Below are 24533 nucleotides of genomic sequence, written 5' to 3'. Positions count from 1 at the left end.
TGTAATCACTTTTTCGAACTGATGTTCGTAACTTTTCGTGCTGCACTTCAGAACCTGACGGTCTGTAATATCTGCAAAACACTATTGATATCCGGACAATGACTGTCTCACAATCTTGAGATGAAATTTTAGAGCCTGACGGTCTGTAATTTCTGCATGGATTTTCTCATCTGAACCGCTGCCACCATTTATTATAGCCCATTCGAATATCCTGTCTGCTTCTGAAATTCTTTGGGCTGCTCCATGTTGAAAATTTATCATCCTAACCATAGATAGTAAATTAGTTTCTTTTAGTACTCAGAACTGTTACAGAGTTTTCAGAAATAAGGATGTTAACTATTCTTTCACTGGAGTAGAATTGATTTCTTAATCTCCAGCCAATATGTCGACCACAGTAGATTATAATTTTAATAGTCTGTGGGTTAATAAGTGTTTCACGTCTTTAAAGAACGTCTGCTGAAAATTTACATAGCACACTCTCTTGTATAAGCTTAATATTTATGCCAAATTCTAACGAAACTTCATTCGAAAGAATCAAAACGAAATATTTTTTAGATAAAACCTCCTTGTCCGATGCAAAACAATGTCATAAACTAGCATATTTTATGTATGTTAGCTTTACTAGCTGTCTTCATTTGTAGTCTAAATAGTGTCCGATGACTTTTGTTGTGATTTCCCTGCCCTATAGAAAAGAATTTACTTCTTTTAATCTGAAAGTTTTACTTAAAAAAAAAAAAAAAAAAAATTTGAGCGCAAAAAAAATACTAGATAAAGGCATCCTTCAAAGATTGGTTGGTTTATGTGACAACGGTAAAACCTCGAGAGCTATCTGCCTAAGGTGATATATGCCTTCGTGGAGGGATTTCTAAGAAAAGCTGACTCGTATATATGTTACACATGGGGAAAACCACGAAAGCACCCATGCAGCCAGCACTTATTCGAACCTCGGACCGAACTACCAGTGTTCACCGATTTTACCGCTCGGCCGCTGGTTGGCGCATTCTTTGCAATCACAGTTTTATATATTTAAAAACTTTGAAATTCATTTCAAAAAGTAAAATTTCCAGTTCCTTTTGTGAAGTACTGTAGTTCTTTAGTATTTTTTTAGCTTGGGTGCATTTTTATAATTAGATGATTAGGACCGAGAAAAAATTTTACATTTTCACTCATTTGATTACTAATATAATAAATATACGAAAATAAATTATCTATTTTATACGCTTAGTATGTGTGAGTGTTGTAAAATTTTATTTATATATTAACTATTAATAAAATTCTGAAGTACTGTTAATTGTCCCCAGTTACCATATTTCAAATTTTTCTCTTGCACTTTCCATTCATGTTTAAAATAAAATTTTAAAAAAAGCCAATACAGAATTTTGCTTTTTAAAACCAGTTGTTCTTGAATTTTCTTGCACTGAATTACCGCAAACCTTATAAATCCATGTACTGACAAGCATAACCATACATTTTAAAATTGATGTAAACATTTTAAAGTAGGTGCTAATATTACTTAATACAAGACTTAAATTCTGTATGCGATAAATAAAATAAACGAAAATTTTAAGTTACAAAAAAAAAAAAAAAAAAAAAAAAAATTAACACAAATGCATTTCTGAATTTTCATTACAAAAATTTGGTTGATCCAATGTTCCATAGTGAAACTGTAAGATTTTACACTTTTAAATAATGAAGATATTCTTTACAGTGTACAAAAATATTATTTACATTACAGATTTTCACAGATTTTTTTATGCTTAAAATATGTTAAATTCTGTTATATGCGATATATATAATAGTCAGGTTCTGAGATATGCGAGGTTCACAATCAAACAAAAGGTTACAGTTACTGAACATAGATAATTTACTCCAGAATTCGTTCATTCTGGAATTCCGTTGGCGACTAAACATGCTGATCGTAGCAGATTTAGCATTTTATGCAACTTGAATGCCGAACGTTTTCCTTAAAACAAGCTCTCAGAACGCATTCCTCTTAACTCTTTGAAGGGCGGTGGTTACTTGCAGTAACCACCTTTTCTACTGAACGTCTTACTGACTCGTGTGAGTGGTTTTCAAGACTGACCATTTCTGAAGTTCCCTTGTAGCTCACTAGAGCTCATTACTCCCTTGTAGCATATTCCAATCAAGAAACATAAGCATAGTTGATGCAGCAATTCATCTTCAAGAAAATAAGCATCAGCCATCCAAGACAACATCACGAAGATGTGCACTCTGCAGCATCAAGAAAACGCCTGTAAGAACAGTGTGGGAATGCAGCACATGCAAAGTTGCACTCTGCTTGAAAAAGAAAAAATGTTTCTATAAGTACCATAGAGACTGATTTGTAGGGATGTGTTTTGTGGGCCGTGGTCACTGACATTAACCACTAGAAATGGTCATTTTTTATCACGCGTCTTGGACAAAATATGTGTAATTGCCTCAAAAACCTGATATAGTAAATAAAACAAGAGTTTTGATGAAAAAGTTAATTGCCTTTTCCTGCCCCTCAATGAGTTAAAGCAAATAGTACCCAGCAACTGCCGAGGAGTAAAGTTGCTGAACATTGGTAGTTCGACTAGGGTTCGAATTCCTTGGTAAGAGCTGCATGGGCATTTTCGTGGTTTTCCCAGGTGTATCTTAGATACGGGCCATATTCGTTTAGAAAGTCCTCCCCGAAGACATCCCTTCCCATATTCAGATGACTATCGTGTGCTTTGCCATAATCAAATAAGCCTAAATCTAAACCTGATAACTATCAAGTTCTTTGCTGTAGCAAACAACTAATTAAATAAGAAAATTTAAAGTCTGCCCCGCTAAAGTCTTGCACTTGGGTTACAAAAAATAAAGAAAGAAAGAACTAAAAATAATAAATAATAAAAGGGTCACTAATCCAAAAAGAACTAAAAATATAAAAAGGTCGCTAGGTCAAAAAGAACTGTAATGAAATTTGCCCTTTGTTTAAAAGGACAGGAAGTGAATCGACATCATTACATCAGATTTGGCAAATCAAACATTGTTAAAATCAAATTTGCGAAATCTGACTTGCAAATACACGCGGAATTCAGCGACATTTTAAAAGACTATATGGTAATCAGCTTTCATTGCTATATCGACATATATTCGATTAGAGCAGCTTCATATATTTTAAACAAGAAAATGTCATTTTGTAGAACTTTGTAAAGTGTACGTGATATAGGAAATATGAAATAACTTGCGTATGACCGCCTCGAAATTCCTTTTGCAATAAAATATTAGCTTATCTGTGTTCAATTTGACTTGAATATACTTACATAATATTCTAATTAAATAACTGTTTCATAGAATGCAATCATTCGTAGCATGACATAAAAACAATTCATACTGAAATTCAGGCTAGGCTATTACATCATTTATTTTTTGGGGTTTTTGTAAAACGTAAGTTAAATCAAACTGATACTATATTACTTAGTTTTGTGATTTCAGTAAAGCATGTTATTCCAAATGGCTGGACACTTACAATTAAGTGCGTTCATTGGGAATGGCCAACATCCATCGGTCATTTGGCAGTTTCATCATCGTTTAGCCATCTCTTTAGTTTTGCCCAGGGCGTACCACAGGAAGCAAACGCATTGCACCCCTGTGAAAGGGAAAGCTTTTTCCCAGTTTTCATGGAAAACTCCTGTGGGCCGGATCCAAGAGTTTTCCCTCCCAGTTCCCATGGTACCAAACCTGGAATTTCGGATCGCAATACTTTGAGTGCCCTCACGCTAGGCACACGCTATATACTTATAAACATCCATCTCCGGGATTCGAGCCTGGACTCAACGATACGGTAGCCAGCATTGCTAACCACTATTTCAATGACAGTGACACAAACTAGAATCAAACTAATAGTTTATCATTTATATTTAATTATTAGATTATTTAGCTCTTGACAAAACAGAAGAGAGCTATCTGCAGGAATACTTTCGTTTCCTAAGGAAACTTCACACATGGCGAAAATCAGGAAACTCCCAAACAGTCGAGATTACGTCGAGATTTTAACCCAGGTCAAAAAGCTGCTTTACTGCTCGGCCGCTTGTGAGCATTTATAATTTTGGTAAACCATCAATTATGTTATACCAGTATTCATTCCGTTTTTGTGATTTTAATAAAATGCAAGTTATGAAAATTAACATTTGCTTTCTTGTCAGTAGGGGATGATGTGGAAGATTTCACAGAAGAGAGCGCCGAAGATACTATCCTCTGCGGCAGGAATAACACGAAAGAAAATGATCCCATAGATGCAGATGGTAAGTCCTTTTCCCTCAGAAAGTTCAAATTCGTGCTGTGTTAAACATTTTGAACTTAAGCATACTGTTGCCTCTGTAGCTTCATGAAATATTTCATTGGATTCTCGTCAGCTGTTTTAAAACATAAAGAATTATTTCAGTTATTAAAGGTGAATTTAATAAAAAGATACGGAATGTAATTCACTGTGAGGCTGAGTGAAACTAACCCGTTACATAGTTGTTAGACTTGACGGAACTTGAAGTAAATATCATGATAATTTTAAATAAATGCATTTTGGTTTTGTCTGATTTAATTTATTTTATTCAATAATTTCGATTAAAATCGGGTTTTTAAATTTACTATTTTTATTCTCCTTTCGTAAAAATTAGGGATGATAAATGAAATTTTGTAGTAAGAAATATGCTTATCTCATTTTCTTATTATGTTCCTTAAGACTAAGTACCCGTTGCTTAAAAGTTATTAAAAAAAGAAGGAAAAAAGGAAGAAAAAGTAAACTTATAACATTATTCATCAGAAATCTTGACGGATTTCATCTGAAATTGGAAATTTTTTATCAAAATTATAAAAGAGCTTAAACCTGAAACTAGCAAACATTAATCTAGCAAGCTATTTTCTGTTATTTACGAATGTGCAACTTAAAAAGAAAGTATATTTATATAAATTCTAGTGATGAGTGGGAGCTAAAATCAAAAACTTTATTACTGTTATAAAATTTATCACAAACAACTGATGTCGTAAAAATTGAGAATAGACCAAAAAATCTACAAATTTAACACTTAAAATGCAAGAATTTTGTCGCTTTATTTAAAACATTTTTTAAAACGGCTGAAAAATATTTTCTAGAATTCTGAGTTTAACTTTCCTTATCTGGGTATAAAAACATTTATATTAAATGCTTTCGCATCAATATAACTGATTATTTGAACTCAAATATTGGTATCAACATTTATCTCAAATAACATTTGTTCATTTTCTGAATACCACAGAGCAACATATATATCGCCAACAGATGTATATGAAGTTGATATAGTAATAAATTTCTGTGACTCAAAGTGCCGCTTGAGGCAATCCAGCAGTATTACTGTATATTAAGATAAAATATTTGTTGTTGCTCAGTATTTTCCAGCAGAAGTAATCTTGTATGATACAGTAGAATTTTTGGAATTGTTCGTAAAACCAACCATGGTTTGATAGATTATGTCAAAGCACACTAGGGCTATCAGCCTAAGAGGAGGATACCTTTCTAAGGGAAACTAACTCGTATACGTGTTACAGACTATAATTGTAAGAAATAATACTGATAACGCTTTTCAGTAATTATTCAATAAATGAATTTTCTTTCGAGTCTGGGTAATTAATGACAATACAGACAAATATTTCTAAAAATCATTACATTATTAAGAGCATAAATCTTAAAGAAATGGAAATCAACATAAATGACACAAGAACTTAATTTAGCTGCAGATATGACCTTGATAGTAAAATCAAAGCATTAAAGAAAAGTACCTACTGCAGTAAGATCTGAAGACGTGAGCGACAGAATGTCACTAAACAGAGAAAATTTTCTCGAGGAACGCAAAAGACATTTTAATGGAGGTATCTGAAAAATCAAATTCGCTTTTTACGCGACATTAACAACCGTAAAATATAGTTCATCTGGAGATTACTAATGCTACTTAGGATACTATATGGCAAGTGAACACCAGTGCAGCCAGCTGCAGATGAACACCAGCCAGTTTCTCTTTAAAATCCTCCACGAAGGTTATCCCTCCTCTTAGACAAATAGCCCTCGTGTGCTTTGCTATCATTAATTTATTCGTTCGCTCCTCGTTAATTTGATTATGGCAAAATCAAATTAACCAAACCCAAGAGAAGAGATAAGCACTTCTGGAAGTCCGAAGAAAAATCACTCCTGGGGACTCTAAAATGAGTTTCTTGAAAACTTCCAGTATGTCGCCAAGTTGATGGGCCATCGTCAAACGTTGTCAAGGCGCGTTAGAAAGGTTTCTGATAACATCTTTTGTTCTTCTCAAACTATACAATTCAAATATCAGATGACTCATAATCACAAGGTCTGCAAAATACTACACGAAATAAATACGTACAAAACTTATTTAGGGACTTACGTATTAACAAAACCACCTTGGCGCATTTCGGCAATTTTTTACAAATGATAATTTAAAAATTACTTACCGGGCGCAAGCTGATGGTTTTCGCTAATGGTTTCAGAATGATTTCCAAATTATCGATATTTATGATAAGTCGACATACAGTATCAACATATGAAAAGAAAACCTATTTTAACAATTTAAAATACCAACTTTAAATATTAAATAAGGATTACGTTATATATTAAATAAAACACATTCTTTACCAAATCTTTATTTAATTTTTTTGCGTTGTTTTCCTCCTCCAGTACACAGTGGTCAGTTTTCGCTTTAAAAAAATCAAAGAACTGAAGACTCGGCATCGAGAAAACCTCAGCATCGCCGGTTATTTAACAAGCGCATCTCCTTATCGATCTCTTTAGGCATTTTTCTGTAAAATTCAGCATTCCTGCAGAACGTTTATTGTAGTTTCTTCCATTTCTGAGATCTTTCACAAGCGCATATTTTAAAATTAAGTTTAAGGCAAAACATATCACAATTGTTTATAAAAACTATTGAAACTTGGAATATAATAAATAGAACAGCTACGAAAATAGTAATGTTTCTTAACTAAAGGATTGTTAGGAGCATGGCTGCTTGAAGAATGGTTATGCGCAACGTTGCTAGAGTATGGCACATCCTGAAAAATTTGGTGACTTCTACTAAGGTGGTTGCGATAACACGTAAGTACCCACTTTTAAGTTCCTTCATATTCAATTAAAATATATAATTGAAACTGTCCCATAAAATGCCCAAAAGAAATTAATAAAAACAATGCATATTACTACAAAAATTTGTTGGCAAAATTTTAACATAGTTGTTTACAAACATTTAAAACTTCGCGATTAATCCTAAGAGCTTTATAATACACTATTAATATACTGGATATGTATATCTTCATCATAATTATTTGCTTTCATTTATTTCCTTTCCTGAACATATAATTCTTTGCAAAACGAAAACATCTTTCACTGTTAAAATATCATATGCAAAAAAACTGAATGCAACGCTATTTTAGTATGAGCATTCAAAATAAAGAAAGAAAGAAAGAAAAGAAATATTACAAATTTTACAAAATTTTTAGTTCTTAAACCATTTCATTAATGAGGTCGAACACCTTCTGGGCTGAACTTTTCGCACTTGGCCATGGACCTTCGACGATAACCATCTCCTCAAAACCCACGATTCTTAAATTAATCATACAGAAATATTTCCCCTTTCGGTTTCAGCAAACAGTTGGTATAGACCAGAAATATTCTGGTGCACATGCAACGGCTTTATTGCTACACGACTCTGCGTTAAGAAAATTTGAAGAAATTTTATGGATTTTTAATTTTTAATGCTTTTCAACTTTTAATTTAAATCATTATTCTATTTCACTTTGAGGAAACCTTGAATTTATATATATGTAAGAAAAGTAAAGAAGCAACGTAAATTTCCCTTCTCTATTCTAAAAATAGTAATCACTTCTGCACTGCGTCATTTTGAGAAAAATCTATGTCATATGACTCTTACGTAATTCTGGTGATGTAAACGGAACTAAAACTCTTAACAGCCAATAATAATTTTACAACAATATTAACCATCCAATCAGAATGCTTTGAGAACCAAAACTAACTCAGTCTGACTTGAAATTTCATCCTGAACATTACGTGCTTTCTTTCCACGCATTGGCCTAGCTACACTGCTGTCTGTCTGCTCTGCTTTCTTGCTACAAAATTATCAAAAATGTAAGCCTTTTGGAACAGGCACATTTAATGTGCCGACTTGTGCGTAGCCGCAACATGTTGCCGAAAATAAAAGTGAAGATTTAATCTGTCCTCGCCTCCAATTTCCTGTTCATTGCCTCTTACTTCCTATCCTGAATATACTACATATACAGTTAGTCACAAAAGTCTGCGTACAGACTAAATTTTAAATTAAAAAAAACACTTAAAGCATAGAAAAATGTATTTAAATAATTGCATTTTTTTCTTCTATTAGCTAAAACTGTAAGCTTAAATAAAAAGTAAATAATATCAGTGTAATACTTTTTAAATTTTTTCAAAAATATATTTTGTCAAAAAAAACTCAGAAATAATTCCCTCCAATAAGTCTGCGTACGCTTTCAAAAAAAAAAGCAAAATAAAGTTTTTTAGATTACTTGAATACTTTGTAGGATATCCTTTATTCTTCAAAACAGCTTGCAGACGTCTGGGCATTGACTGAACTAGTTTTTCAGTGTCATCCGACGTAAATTTCGCCCATTCTTCCTGCAATTTACTAATTAGCTCATTTCGCGACGTAATATTATGTTTTCGAATTCGTTTCTTCAATTTTACCGACAAATGTTCGATTGGACTGAGGTCTGGTAACTGTGGTACGCAACTGTCTTGGAATGTGATAGAGGAGATATTCCTTCACAATTTTAGCTGTATGTTTCGGGTTGATTTCTTGTTGGAAAATAAAGGTATTAGAAAGGTTTAAATTTCGGGCACTGTCTCGTATATTTTTCTTCAGAATATCCAGATAAACATACTTATCCATGACTTTAACAATAACGGGAAAATTTCCAACTCCTTTCGACGACATACACCCCATACCACCACACCGTCAGCTTCATGTTTGACAGTTGGATTTAAATTTCTTAGATTCAGTTCTGTTCCTGGTTTTCTCCATACAATAGGGTGGCCATTAACTTTAAATGTTGTAAATTTACTTTCATCTGACCAAATTAGATTGTTCCAGAAGTCCTGAGAAGAGTTTAAATATGTTTTGGCAAAAGCAGTTCTTTTCTTTCTATTTGCCTCGGAAATGTATGGCTTAGACCTAGGTTTGCATCCATGATAATCGGCCTTTCGAGAACTTTTCGTACAGTTTCAGGAGAAATTTCTTTGTTTCTAGTTAAAAAAATGTCTTTTGCAATGCTTGCAGCAGAAAGTTTAGGATTTTGTTTAATTCGTAAAAGAATTTTTCTTTCTTCTCTCTGCGTTAGCTTCTTCGGTCTCCTACATCTTGGTTTTACAGCAAAACTACCAGTGTCAAGACAGTTTTGAATAACTCTTTGTACACTAGAAAATGGTTTTGAAATGTTTTTACCAATATAGCGAAGAGTTTTACCTTTATCTTTCAATTTGATAATTAGTTGTCTCGTAACTAAAGGAATCTTTTTATTGGTTGTCATTTTCGTCAAAGAAAATAGAAATAACAACTTCTAATCAACGTAAAATTTGCTTCGGAAGTCAATGACCTTGAAAGTGTAACCTTCTTTACATTCTCAAGTTTGAAGTTTAAAAGTTAGATAAGAAATCTCCCGCCTCCTTCGCGTTGTACGCAAACTTTATTGGCTTTCATTTCTGGCCACTTATCTTTTAAAAATTAGTGTGCATAAATTATTAGATATGAAAATATTACAGTTAAATAATTTCAAAGTCCCTTATTGAAACTAAATATTTAAAAAATAAAACTTTAAGAAACTACCCTTTTCGCACCTTAAAATTTGGATTTGATATTACTTTTCTTGATGTACGCAGACTTTGTTGACTAACTGTATATAAACCCTCCCAATGAGTAAATAATCTGGCATTGTATATCGGGGCGCGCAATTTACCGGTATGCCTCAGGTGAAAAAATATGCAGGCACGGCTTTGCGAAATAGTACAAACATTTAACAACTTTTACAGCAAGAGTATTAATTCAATCAAATAGCTAGAGTTCTACATCAGTACATACAACTACGAAAAAAACTGCAATAATAGAATTTTATAACGCTCTTCGTCACACCGGTGACCAAGTGGTTAAAAACCGCTAAATATAGATAATTCGACCAGGTTTTATATTTAGGCAAACAATCTGGTTGCATGCTTAATTTTCGAATATTTTCCCTTGTATAACGTGACTACAAACCAGTTTTCCTTACATCATCTTCCATGAAGACTACTCTACCATTAGGCAGATAGCCCTCACACTTTGCCATATTCAGGTTACCTAATCTAAATCATAATGTTCTGTGTTTAGACATATTTAAAGCTCTTGAGTAGAAAATAAAGGAGAGAGAAAATTAACAGTTTCTTTTGGGGCGGAAGAAAGGAAAGCATAGAAATGCTCATATTGTTGAAGTGTGTGATTATGGCAAAGCCTCGAGGGCTATCTGCCTAAGAGGAGGGATGCCTTCGTGGAGGACTTTCTCACGGAAACTGGCTCGTATATACGTTTCACATGGGGAAAACCACGAAAACGCCCATGCAAGCCAGCCCGTTCGCGGGATTCGAACCTCGGACCGAACTACCAGTGTTCAGCGACTTTACCGCTCGGCCGCTGGTGGGCCCTTCATATTGTTGAAGAAACCTGAAATAATGAGGTTGCTATATTGGAAGAAATATATTTTCATTTAATAATATTTTTAGGAGGAATGAGGTAGAAGTAATTGGTATTCATTAACAACTATTGATATATAATATCAACTGTTGGTACTTTTAATCAGTATTTTCCATCATTTATAAAACGAAAACTATGCGGTTTTGTTAATGTTTAAAACTAAAGCCTGCTAACAGAGATTGTTCCTTGTTTCGTACAACACGACACTTTTAACAACTAAAACAAGTTTATTTGTATTTACTTACATCTGCCGAAGCACTCCCTTTATAATAATGCATATGAAGGTGTAAATCAGAATAATTAACATAATATATTCATTAATAGGGCGAAGTACTTGTGATTACCCGAACTTCTCTTTTCTACTCTCCCCCTCCCCCCAGGACGTGAGGTTGGTGAGGGTCGTATCAAGCAGCTGCTCATTCTGGACACATGTGAGCAAATAGATATGGCTACTGAAGTAGGGGGGAATAGTCTTTTTGTTCGGAACCATCGGGAAATTTCACGGATGTTTTTCGATAGTTCAGTTATGCAAAAGAGATCTAAGTTTTCGTGTCAATTTTGGTCTAAATTTGCTAGTGTCTAATTTTTCCTAAATTTAGACACAAGAAAATTTAAGAACTTTCTTGAATCTTGTGTCATAATTAAAAACTTCACTTCTCTTGTATCACAATCCAAAAAATTTCTTGTTTCTAAATAAACCTTGTGTCTAAATTTTGATTGCGATGTTGAAAATTCTACAAGAAGATTTCAAGTATATCGTTTGTCACATCTACTTTGCTCGTGAATTATATGTGCTGCAAAGTGCTCCAAAGAATAATTTTTTTTTAAATTGAACATAAGTCCCCCTCCCTATTTATCCTATTAGAACCTATCTACCTCCTAAAGGACCTATTATTTCCTACATAGTGGTGATCTAAACAGTGATGATCTCCGACAACGGTGATCTAAATTTTGATTGCTATCTTGAAAATTCTACAAGGAGATTTCAAGTATAGCGTTTGTCACGTCTACTTTACTCATAAATTATATGTGCAGCAAAGTGCTTCAAAGAATAAAAAAATTTCACCACTATTGAACATAGGTTCCCCTCCTTCCAGCAAAGGACCTATTATCTCCCACATAGTGGTATCCAAACAGTGATGATCTCCCACCACTGTTTTTTACACCATATTAAAATTTCAAGCTTGACATTTGAATTGTTGCTGTTGGGAGTCCCATGCCCTTGTAAAGGATTTCCTAATGAATTATCAGATTTGAGTTAAATGGTTAAGGCTTATTGAAATTATTGTTTGAAAACGCTTATTGAGCACAGTGCTAACAAAAGGACTTTGTTTAGGTCATCTTAATTTTGATCAAGTACACCTCGGTATGCAATGTAAGGGTCTTTAGATTCTTTTTTATGCTGATTTCCATATTGCTTACTTGTTCTTCGCCACTTACGCAGATGTATTACATGTTTTTGCCATAAATCCGTGTTGGTTCATACAATACTTTACATTCTCGTTTACTTCTCTAATTTTTTCGCCAACTACTATCAATAATTGCTTAACACTTTACTATTTGTTCCTTATTCAACATCCTTACATTGACACAATTTGACAGGCTTTATGAATACTCATGATTAATACAAAAGTGTTTACATTATCTAGACCAGGGCTGACCAATATCATGGGTGTCTATAGAAACTTTTCTTCATGTGTGGGGGGTAAGCCCTAGAGACAAATAATTGCATTAGTAAATTCTTATTTAATCATTTAATCTGAAAGATTTACAAGTAGATTGTAGAATGCAAAGTAGTATTAATGTAAATATACTTAATATTTTATGCGCAACATTCGTGCACCAATATTAAAACACATTTTTATTCGATTCTACGCCAAACAAGTGTCCCATTCCCAATTTCCTTGCAGACGCCCATAAAGACGTTTAAAGAAATGTATTGGAATAAAATCCAGGAACAATGAAAAAATTTGAAAAAATAGCATAAGCTATTCTTTCCCTTCTTAAAAATAGCTAATATGGCTAATTGAATAAACACGTAAAAAAATCGAACTGATAACCCTAAAAAAAGGAAGACATTATTAAGTTAACCTTGTTTCTGGAGACAGTGAGAAGTCAACTGCCCACTTATTCCTAATACGACAATGAAAAGAATTACTATGCATGAAGTGCACAAGTATTTTTAAGAATTATTCTGCTATTGAAATTTACTAATAAATATTTTATTAGTAAATTTCAATAGCAGAATTATAAAATGCCAGCCCTGCATGTATGTAAAGAGATATTGATTTCGACAGCCTGCGCTAACAATGTAATCTGAGGCTCTGTTTTCTAAAGGAATGGGGTAGAATTTAGAAAAAAGGAGAAAAAAAAACGTTTTATGCGTAATCTATCAGTGATCTCAGAAATTTTTTTATCCGAAGTTTTTTTTTTCCTGAAAGAAGAAAGAATGGGTATAATACCATATGATAGAGCAATATAGACAAGTAATGGGCTTATAGCTTAATTGAAAAAATAATTTTTCTCTTAAACGATCAATTATGGTTTCAGATGGCTTTTACCTTCTGTGGGGGTTTTCGTCTTAGAAAGATGACTTTTAATACAGATGTTTATTTATGTTCTTAGAAATACTGGGCAGTTTCAAAGATGGCTTGTTATGATAGTGGCCATAACGATAGCTATTTCATTGCATTTGGTTTTCAGCGAAGTACAAGTGTTGGATATACAATTGTTGACAACATGTTTGTATGAGATAAATATGTTGTTACTATGTTCATTTACAGAATATAATAAGAGATTCACTGAGAAGTTTATATGCTTCAATATAAATTCTCATGTTATGACATAAGCCGTATGACCAATCTAGGTTTTGAGATCTTACCTTTTTGTGTAAAAGTACATTTTTTTTTTCATGGCTGTTTGAGAGTTTAAAAGTTTATAAAAACCATAATCATATTATGAGTTTTTTTTAAAGAATACTAAAAATGATATCGTGTTAATAAATTTTAATCATGAGAACGGGTGTAAGATTACATTAGTCCCTTTCCAAATGCAGTCGCTTTAGGAAAGAAATCGCCGTGAAAGGTTAAATTGTATATCTATTTATGAGCTTTAAATAATATGTAATCTTAAATCAAATAATATATAGCTATACGTTAAAAGTCTAAAAGCTAGAAAAAATTGTCTTTTCTTTGCCTTGTGAGCAAAAAATGCTCTCTTCAGTACCTTGGTTCCTCTAGACGCCTAGATGCTCTTAGAAACTGACTCTGCATATTATATAATAATGATTTATTGCTGACCCCCGCTCAAAATGGGGCTGCAATCCACTTAGCTCCATATTAAAATCCATTCTTTGATATTACGGACTATTCTAATTTCTTGCTGGGTTGAGCAGAACGAAGACTTTGGTCAGCACTTTAGACTTCTTAATCTCGGGGCATGACTTCTCGCTGTAAAACATCGTAAGGCGAAAACGCAGACACAACTTCACAGGATTCCTTTTTCTCTGCAAAGCAGAAAGAAATTTCAATAAATGTTAGCAATGTTAGGAGTTAACTGTATGACACTGAAGATTTGGATAATTGACTAATAATCTTTAAAACTCATCACTTCAGCGTACTTTTAATTTTTCCAGGTTCCTCCTGTAAATGTTTTTGACTTGAAGATTATAGGAGCTGCTATACGATGAATCGTTATTTTGGTTCAACACTCTTATAAAACTTTGATTCTTTTCCATCAGAATTTGAAAGAACCACTGGAAAGAGAATTTTTAGTATGAAAACTAATCACATCAGAATCATAAGTTTAAAAGAATGTAAACCTATCATATTGTGTGAATGGATATTTTGTCTCATACGCAATGAAAGAATTAAAAAATTACAAAGTCCTTTTTACTTCCTTGTACGAAGTAAAAAGGAAGTATTATAATCGCGAAAAGTTTCAGGCAGCATATTTCAACAAAAATATCCATTTTGACCGCTATCGAATGCAATTTAACGATGTTTTTGCGTGATATCTGTACGTAAGGACAGAATAAAATGCTCTTTTCCTTCAAAAAAATTATAAAACTGCTTTAAAATTAATTCTGAAGAGAATTTTTCATGGCGTCTGTACGTACGTACGTATCTCGCATAACCCAAAAACGAGTAGCCTCAGAACGTTGCAATTTTGTATATAGGACTGCTATAACATGTAGATGTGCACCTCGTATTTTGGTTGCAATCGGCAGCACCAAACGTATATAAATATATTTATATATATATCCACTCTGTTACCCGGCTCAGTGATCTCAGTTTCTTTACTCTTATATGTTTGTAAATTGTACATTTTTTGCTTTAAAAATGATTGAATTATGCTGTTTTTATCTTCCGGTTAATGATTTTATGCCTTTAGTAAATCTGTGTGCAATATTTTTAGAATTATCAGCAATTTTAAAGTTGTTTAATTGCCGCTAAGCCTGTTTTTAATGGCGGCCATTGATGTTTACATTTGAAACAGGACACTAGTGGATTTGTTGCCAATCTAGAGAAACTTAGCTTCGCAACAACAAAGATAACGCATTCATTTATTATTGCCAATTAAATCATGCTTAATTCTTTCTGGAATTTTTTCGAGGAAATAAGCGTTTGAGATTTACTTCGTAATTTTTAATATAGATATTTTGAGTTTTTATGTATTTTTGCCTTCTCGCGAAGTGAGAACTGAATTAATTAAATGAGAAATACTCAATCGTCTGTGAAAAACTGTTTTTTTTTTTTTTTTTTTTTGTTTTGTTTGCTTAATTTCTTTTATACATAATTCTAGCTTTATTATAGTATTTGAATAGAACATGTGGCAACGATTATATAATTATATTCTTTAAATTATATAAATTTTGTGCATTATGAGTTATAATATGAACGAAATATATACGTTAACTGTTATATAATTATTGGATTATATAACAGTTAACTTAGTTTCCGTTATATAATTATTATATAAGTTAACTGTTATATAATTATTTATACTGTTAAGTGAATCTAGCGCCAGAGTGTCGCTATGGTAAACAAATACTAGAGTGAATTTTAAAGAATGCATTTATTCTATTGTGCTTTATGCGCTGTCGGCGAAGTAGATTTAATTTAATCCAATAAGTTTAAATGAAATTCAAGAAAAAACGCGTATAATTTAATATTCCAATTTAATATTCCAATACAAGGAAGTCATGTGGTGTACACATCAGATTTTTTTAAAGAAAACCCCGTGAAGCTGACGGCTGAAAGCTGCATATCTTTGAGATAGTTTGCTGGTTAACCGACTAAACTACTTTTAACGCTGAGAATTAAGAGGATGGTTTCTAACTCTGTATTTTACACTGTTCGGCAGAAAGCTGTTATTCAAAATGCGTTGCACAACACACTTCCACTTTCATAGTAATCACTTTGTAAGGAATTCCCCCGTAAGGCGTGTTATTAGCTCGTCCGTATAGTAAATGAAAGACTGGTAATTCGAATCTCAGTAAGGATATTGTTGATGTATCTTGTTTCTGCTTCGAAATGCGCCCAAGTTAATATATTATAATTCACCCAAGTTAAAATGTGGCTTAAATTTTTCAGGTTTTCTGGTTTAAAAAAAATTAATGTTTGGAATAGGTTATTTGGACGAAATACCACGAGGGTTATCTACCTTAAATAATGGACGCCTCCGTGAAGAATTAGATAAGAGATCTGTCTCGTAATTGCTTTATATATCAGGAAAACCAACCAAACAGCCCGCTCTTTCAACTGGAAATGAACCCGGCTCGAATGCCCATCATTCAAATGTCGTAAAAAAAAAAAAAAAAAAAAAAAAAAAACTTCACAAGTGCACGTACGACCCTAAAACATATGTGTATATTTAATTATGCTCTTATTCTCCAACTTTATTGTCTGGCTATTTTCTCTTTTAAAACTAGAATTTACGGTGGAATTAAAAAATTTTCTGGCATCGAAGAGATCCAAAGAAGTGTGAATCTAATCTTCAAACGGTATGGAAAACGGCTATCTATGTATCATGCCTTTTATTATCTGCTCGTATAAATGTTTCCCTAGTGCAACCAGCGGCACAAAAGATATGAAGGTTTGTATTTTGAAGGAATTTAATAAATGACCTTAAATACTCCAAATTTCCTCATTTTTTATTATTATGTAACTGCCATACGGCAACTTAATTTCATACACTATGCATAAACATACCTATATAAACATATTGAATTGTTCTGCCATGCGTTAGCCTACGCTATTTATATGCATATTTAATTGCCATAGTGTGCATAAACGTACACTGTTATAAGCATATTTAAGGTAGTTTACTGTAAAAACATGTTTAATTGTCACACTGCGTTTAAGAATGCTATGAGACCTGGCTTGAATAGTAGCAATTACTCTATCAAAAGCTCGATTCTTGGCATACTAGTTATTTAGATTCGTCTCTATTATTTGTTGAAGCATAGTTTCAGTACCTTTTATTTATTTATTAACCCAGAAAGGCATTTTGTGGCGTTTCACAAACGGCAGATCACTTTTTAAATTCTTGCCAACAAATATTACCACCCTGTATTATATTTAAAGAAATTAAATAATGAGAAATCTGCATGAATGTATGTATGTTTCTCGAATTGTGAGAAAACGACGGTACCTAGAGCCATCAAATTTTAAATAAGTCAACCCTCCACTCGATGAGCATTTGGAAGCCTGAATTTTGAATTTAGAGTATTTTTATTATCTATTTGTAAAACTTTAACGAATTTCTGATTAACAAACTCAACGATTTCAAAGCGAGCAATTGTAACACTGTACGAAAAAAAAAAACCATTTTTGTCTCCAGCGCGCGAGATTGTTTATCGAAAATTCTAAAGATATGCTGTTTTTAAATATTTTGTGATATTGCTGTTAAATTAAATTTTATGTGGCTTAAGTGTGAAGAATATGATATTGAATAAATAAAGGTAACACAAAATGTTAAATAAAGTCCTTTTGGGCGTAATGTAAAATCTGAAAGCTTTCGAATTTTTTTTTTTTTATCAATCTTTCTGATGGGGAAAAAATGAAGTTTTACGTGAATTCCAAGTTAATATTTGGCATGCAAAAAACTAATTAGTTGATAATGACAAACACCTCTGCATTAAAATTTTTGCCATATTAAATATTTTATTATTCAATAAATATTTCTTTATTTTGTCTCACCAATCAAATTTATCGGATTCGTTACCTTCTCACTTATCAGATTTTGAAGTTGCTATTAATTACACTCCAGAGCTAGAACAGTGTTTCTCAACCCTATTTACTCGTAGGGCTGGTAAAATATTTCAGTGCTTTATCGCGGGCTGGTAAGGTTAGTAATTTGGACTATTGGCATAATCTTTATATATACAAAATTGTGGAACTTAAACAACTAGAAGGACCGGCGGTTCAGAAACATTGATATAGAAGATAATTTCCTAACGTAGATATTACCACCACCAGTGGACATCGAAGACACTAGAGCCATTGCTGGTCCAAAAAGCACTAAGGGAACATTGAGAAGCAAATGAACAGTAATAGCGAGCTTTGAAAATTTTCCAAGAATCATACCAAATTATGCTATTCATACAAGTTGATCCAAGTTGCATATAATTTATAAGACCATTTAGTATATAACTGTTTAATAAAGGCCATTTAGTATATAACTGTTGGAAATTTGAACGAATTCGAAGGAGATTAGAGTAAACAATTTCTCAAAAATGAGGTAGTGAGCCAAAAGTTGTTTCGAAACTATAATTTTGAAAGCTAAACCAAGAGGCGGTCTGAATATAGTCTATCCATCTTGAACAATAACAGAATACATTTTGAAATTTGGATTCTTTGTGGCTACCTTCACCTCGACACGACTTATAGATGATGCATATGAAAGGGGCAAGTCCAATTGCATTGAAAGCCCTAAGGGTGGATCAGAAGGATCTTAAAAGGCGCGTTTCGTAATTGAAAGGCGGCCTCTTTATTAATTGTCGAACAATCGACCAACTCGATTTTGGAGCAGTAATTACTAGTTACTGGAACGATGGCCGCGAGAGTTCAAGTTGTTGAGAAGAAAACAAATGTGAATTCCGACGATTTCTACAGAGTTTACGTGACTTCCGTAAGGAAAGCGGTGACATTTGCGATACAGAAAGGTAAGCCTGCATAAAAAAAGTGCACCACCGACAATGAAACTTTAGCAATTAAGTTTCGAATGGAGGCTCAGACTTGAATACCAATGACGGTATCACAAAATCAACTCCATAAATAAAGCATTTTTATAATTTCCCGTAAATATTCATAAATTGTGTTGCAGCGAACATAATATTAGGTACATAGTACTTAAAATATTTAACCAACATATTGAGAAATTAGTGTTTCTGTATTTATTTCCATTTCAGTATACTTCTGGGCTATTCTAGACAAAATAATATATACATAAATGGCAATATGAAGGTTAAATGTAGTATAATTAAGACTTAACATAATTTTATTAAAAATGCAGAGCAGTTGTTTAAAAAATAGTAATAGAATTTTACAAATAATTTTCCTATTTTGTATTCTAGTAAATCAGATAAAACTACTTGGACCCGTGCTAATAATTTGCACAGAAATTCTTCAGTATTCATTATGTTTAATCGATTAAGTTATATGACATTATCATTTAGTTCCTTTCTTGAAATTTTTCTGCGAAAGATTCGCCAGATTTCGTTGCATAGGTACAGAGAGGAAAAAACTTTTACTTCCAAATAATCATACATATATTCTTTAACAAAAACAAAAAAAGAGAAAAAAAGAAAGAAAGAGCCAATAGATATTTCATCTAACAGCAGTGCTGCCACTGTATGCAACAGTGCTGTCACTGTATGCAACAGTGCTGTCACTATATGCCAAAAATAAAATAATTAAACGGATCTGATAGAAATAAATAAGCTAATCAGTATTTAATTCTCCATATTTAATTGTTAAAAGATAAGCTGCTTTTATGCTCTGAAAAATAAATTTAAATTATTCAAAATAACGGTATTAAATGAACTGAAATGAACAAAAAAATTAATTAATTAATAAAAAAAAACCTTAAAGCTTTCAAATTATACATTATGCCCAAAGGCGCGATTGTTTATCGTTTTGTGTGCCGCTTTTATTTTTATTAAATATCATGTTCTTCGCACTTAAACCATAAAATTCAATTCAACAGCAATATCGCAAAGTAATTTTACAATGATCATATCTTTAGAATTTCCGATACACAGTTTCGCGCACTGGCGATAAAAATGTCTTTTTTTTTCGTACAGTGCTGCCATTGCTCGCTTTGAAATACGTTATTCAAAATTTTGCTTTGCTTACGTTATTCAAAATTTAATAGCTCTAGGTAGCGTTGTTTTATCCCAATGCGAGAAACAGGCAACATTTATGCAGATTATTCATTATACAATTTCTTTAAATATAACATAGGGCTCTAATATTTGGTGGCAACAATTTGTAAAATGGACCGACATTTATAGTGAACCAATGCAAAATGCCAAAACGAAATTAATAGCCCTTCTGGGCTAATACCTCTTGGGCTAATGAATTAATTATTTTAAAAAAATCTGAAATTTTTCAGATTGCATATTAGGTCCAAAGGAGCGTTTTCTTAACGTTTTGTGTGTTATCTTTATTTAATAAATGTCATGTTCTTCTCACTCATATACAGCATACAATTTCCGATACACAACCTCGCGCACTGGAATTTTTTTTTTTTTTTTACTGTTGCCATTGCTTGTTTTGAAGTTGTTGAGTTTCTTGATCAAAAACCCATAAATGCTTTACAAAATATGAAATAGATAATTAAACAAATTCCAAATTTGGGATTCCAGATGCCCATATTTGGGTGGAGACGTACGTTATTCAAAATTTAATGGCTCTAGGTAGCGTTATTTTTAGCACAGTGAGAAAAACATACATACATACATTTATTCAGATTCTTCATTATTTAATTTCTTTAAATATAATACAGGGCGATAATATTTGGTGGCAACAATTTCAAAGGTGATTCAGACTTTTAAAGTTTTCGACGCAAAATATCAAAACGAAATTAATAGCCCTTCTGAGCTAACGCTCTTTCGGCTAATAAATATGTTAAAGGAAAACTTATATTTTATTCACAAAAAAAAAAAAAAAAAAAAAAAAAAACTACAATACAAATTTCTCTTGAAATCATATTTTTCTTTTTTAAAATTTTACACGATTTTCAAATTTCAGTCTCCCACGCTCGAGCTCATAAAGAACGCGCGCATCCTTATAACAGTGCTCCTCGATTCCTGTTATAAATCTATTTCGAAATAAAGATCTATTCGTTAATCTATTCGTTAAATTCACGCAAAATATAAAGTGAATAAAAACAAAATTAAAAATTCGGGTGTCGAAATGTACATAAGGGTGTAAGTCTAACGTGTGTTCAAAATTTGGTGACTCTACGTAAAACGCAAAAGTGCAAAGAACTCACTCATCGGTTCTTAATTTTTTTAACAAAAGAAGTGAGATTAAGGGAAAGTAATCGTTTGTTCTTTCAGAAATATTCATAAAAATATTACTCTGACAAAAACACTAAGCAATAAATGATGAGGGATAGAAAATGAAATAAAAGGTGATCAATATTTTAAAGTGGCCACCCCTTTAAGAGTGCATAGTTTTGTGCATGGTTTGTTTGCAGTAATTTTCCGATTCCTGTATAGCTGCGTTATGTGTAAGACATTGATAAACCAGTTTAATGGGGAAGGGTGGAATTCAATTCTCCGGAAGTAGAAAATGGTTTGAGGAGTTTCTTGCGGAGAGTATGTTTTGAGCATTGTCATTTTATGTGTTGCGTTCTAACTTGTTTTGTAAGAATTTCCTACATAGCTTCATGTGATACTCTATTTTAGGTCAAAGATTTTGCACAGGTAAGGCAGGTGAGTTTCGTGAATATGTTTGAGAGAAAAGCAGGAGACATGAAAAACGAACAATGTCCTCGCTGGGACTCGAACCTGGACCTCTCGAATACGCGTCGAGTGTGCTACCATTACACCCCGAAGTCATGCAGAAAGGAGGAAGAAAGTACTTTATACAGTCTCCCTTTTAAAGTGCGACTATGGATTATGGGGACGCAATCGCCAAATCCTGGTGTTGAAGAATCATCACTCACCACCTTTTAGTTCGGGAGCCACTGTAGATACATTAGGTTATTTTAAAGGAAAAAAAAAAAATGAGAAACGCCCTCGCCGGGCCTCGTGGACCTCACGAATACGCGCCGAGTGTGCTACCGTTACACCACGAAATTATGCAGAAAGGAGGGCGAAAATACCTTCTTTTTGCACCTTGCGAGAAAACGGTGTCTAGTAAGCCATGTAAATGAGACGAATAATACATCCCTGTTTTTTGAAGCACTTGGAGACGCTGAGACCTAGCAAGATACTTTGTAGAAGCTCATTACCTTATTACAGAAACATGAACATCACTCTTTCATATAGCAAGGTTGCGTAGCATTACGTACAGTAGATGCTGGAACAGATCTTTGACGATTAGATATATATCCGAAGACAATTGCAATTTAGATTTTCAGGTATAGTCTACATTTTGTGAAGATGCTTAAAACATGATGATGACGTAAACAGCACACTGATTCCATAAACATGACAATCCTAAAACAGTTCAAAATTGTCATGTTATCTGGCCTATAGATAAACAAAAGCTTCTTGATGTTGCTAAAAGTATAGTGAAACATGTAGGAAAACACACTAAATTCCAGGAACGCCCTTTTTTGTCATATTCTATGGGCAAAAAGTGGATCCGATAAATAGATATATTTAACTGTTTCTATGAAAGGTCCATTTTGAAATTTAACTTCCTGTACTTTTAAGATAAAAACAATAGTACGGTAAACGAAATAAAGACAGGGCTTAATTTCTATGATCAGAAGTGCCGCAGCCCTATGGAAGACCGTCAGCAAAGAGGAGCAAAAGTAAATAAATAAATAAAATGACTTTTAAACTCATTAATAATTTTAAAATTAAATAGTTAATTATTATCAAATTAATTAATAGCTATTTAATTAAAGTTTATAAATTGTTATTTAATCAATAATTAGTATATAATTAATTATAATTTAATTGATGATTATTATATAATTAATTATTATTTATTAAAATAATTTAAGATTGAAGTAATGAAATAATTAAAATTAAATAAAATGTAAAGAGATAAATTGAAATTTAATAAGCGATTTTTTAATATAATTTTATTGTTAAAATAAAATTTTCTACTGAAATTGTTATTCAGTTACATAAAAGAAGTGCCGCAGCCTTCTTATTCAGGGCTCAGGTGCGTTCCGGCTAGAATTATGATTTATTACAAAAACTAAGAAGCACCGGAGGCGAGATCCGGAGGGCTCCGGCCAATTTAAGCTCTGATCGTAGGGAGAAAAGTTTGTTTATCATCACAAAAATTATATATACTTAAAGTATAGCTGATGAAAATTTCAGGGTGAAACAGAATGAGGGTATGAGTGGGTGGAAACAAAAAATGAGGTGAATCTTGGTGAGATAGAACGTTTTCTTTGACCGCGGCTCTCTGCTGATATAATTATACCCATCAAGCAGATGTGTGTCAGGGGTAAAATGAGTCCTGAATCTGACTCCTAAGGATGAATGTAAAGTTGATGGTTACGCTTCCCCCCATTATTGGATACTGTGGGAAGACGATGACGTGCTTGAGCAGTTTATCTCAGTATTTCACTCTTATTGTACTCGCTGTCACTTATCGCACATTTAAGAGCACAAATTTTCCTTCTGCGAGGATGACTAACTGTAAGCATCGATAACAATACACTAGATACGATGGCATGGCGAGAAATTTACGCGTTCCTAAACAAACTCCCCCAAATTTATTGCCCTTCTTAAAGGGAAAGATTTCCGCATGTGAGTGAGGGGACTTTACTTGAACGTCTCATGTTCTCATGAGTTCGTATTTCTAGGGAAATAGAATAATGCAAAGTCTTCTTATTGTTAAATTAAAACGTTAAGAATTCTAATCATTTCCCCTTTAAATTGTGGTTCAATTTTACAAAAATAAGTACCGGAGCTCATCTTATTTAGGGCTCCGGTGCGCTCCGGCTAAAATTGTAATTTATCTTAAAAATTGAGAAGTACCGGAGCCGGGCTCCGGTGGGCTCCGGCACAATTTAAGCACTGAATAAAGAGAAAATAACTATGGTTTCTAGTTCAAACTTTTTAAATTGTAATTTTTCATTGTATAATCAAATTATTTCTTGTAATTAAAAAAAAGATAAAATTGTGTATTTTTGTTTCAGGTCTTATATTCTTTCGTACATTTCGTGAATACTGAGCTGCAACCGTGACTTTCCCTGTATCCAATCAATTAATAACAACAGGAAATAAATTTATTTACTTTCTTAATTAGGAACTGTGCAGGATTATAACTTTTACGGAAAATTTCAAGTCTCATTTCTGTTTTTTATCTTTTAGAATTCTCGAGAAAAATTCGCAAACCCTCGTGAATTAAAAAGAAATTATTTCTTCTTGTCTCAACAAATTATAATTTCTTAAACCTGATTGCGCTAGTGCAATACGATCTTTAGATAGTACCGGGAGAATATTGAACGTCTTGGAAAAAAATCAGAGATTATGATGTATTTCATGTAAGAAATTTTCAACGAAATTTAAGAATGTTTTTATGAAATTTATGGAATGAAATTACATCTAATATG

The 24533-nt window shown here is 32.7% G+C and overlaps 1 protein-coding gene and 1 long non-coding RNA gene across 2 annotated transcripts in view; one reads left to right on the top strand and one right to left on the bottom strand.

The window, feature by feature from the left end:
- The window catches only part of LOC118192763 (uncharacterized), a 475278-nt gene that overhangs the window by 14654 nt on the left and 436091 nt on the right, over positions 1-24533 (top strand). The window contains exon 2 of the mRNA XM_085826561.1: positions 4176-4271. Coding sequence (XP_085682687.1) covers positions 4176-4271 — 96 coding nt within the window. The remainder of the gene's footprint in view (positions 1-4175; positions 4272-24533) is intronic.
- The window catches only part of LOC118191903 (uncharacterized), a 98443-nt gene continuing 87685 nt past the window's right edge, over positions 13776-24533 (bottom strand). The window contains exons 3-4 of the long non-coding RNA XR_015043910.1: positions 14395-14529; positions 13776-14280 (exon numbers count right to left, since the gene is read on the bottom strand). This is a non-coding gene — a long non-coding RNA (uncharacterized LOC118191903). The remainder of the gene's footprint in view (positions 14281-14394; positions 14530-24533) is intronic.

This window comes from Stegodyphus dumicola, chromosome 1 (assembly GCF_044657685.1).
Source record: "Stegodyphus dumicola isolate Sdum_Otavi_A_Nest chromosome 1, ASM4465768v1".
Lineage (NCBI taxonomy): Eukaryota > Metazoa > Arthropoda > Arachnida > Araneae > Eresidae > Stegodyphus > Stegodyphus dumicola.
The sequence above is the reverse complement of the archived record's forward strand: the minus strand, read 5'-3'. Positions and strand labels throughout refer to the sequence as shown.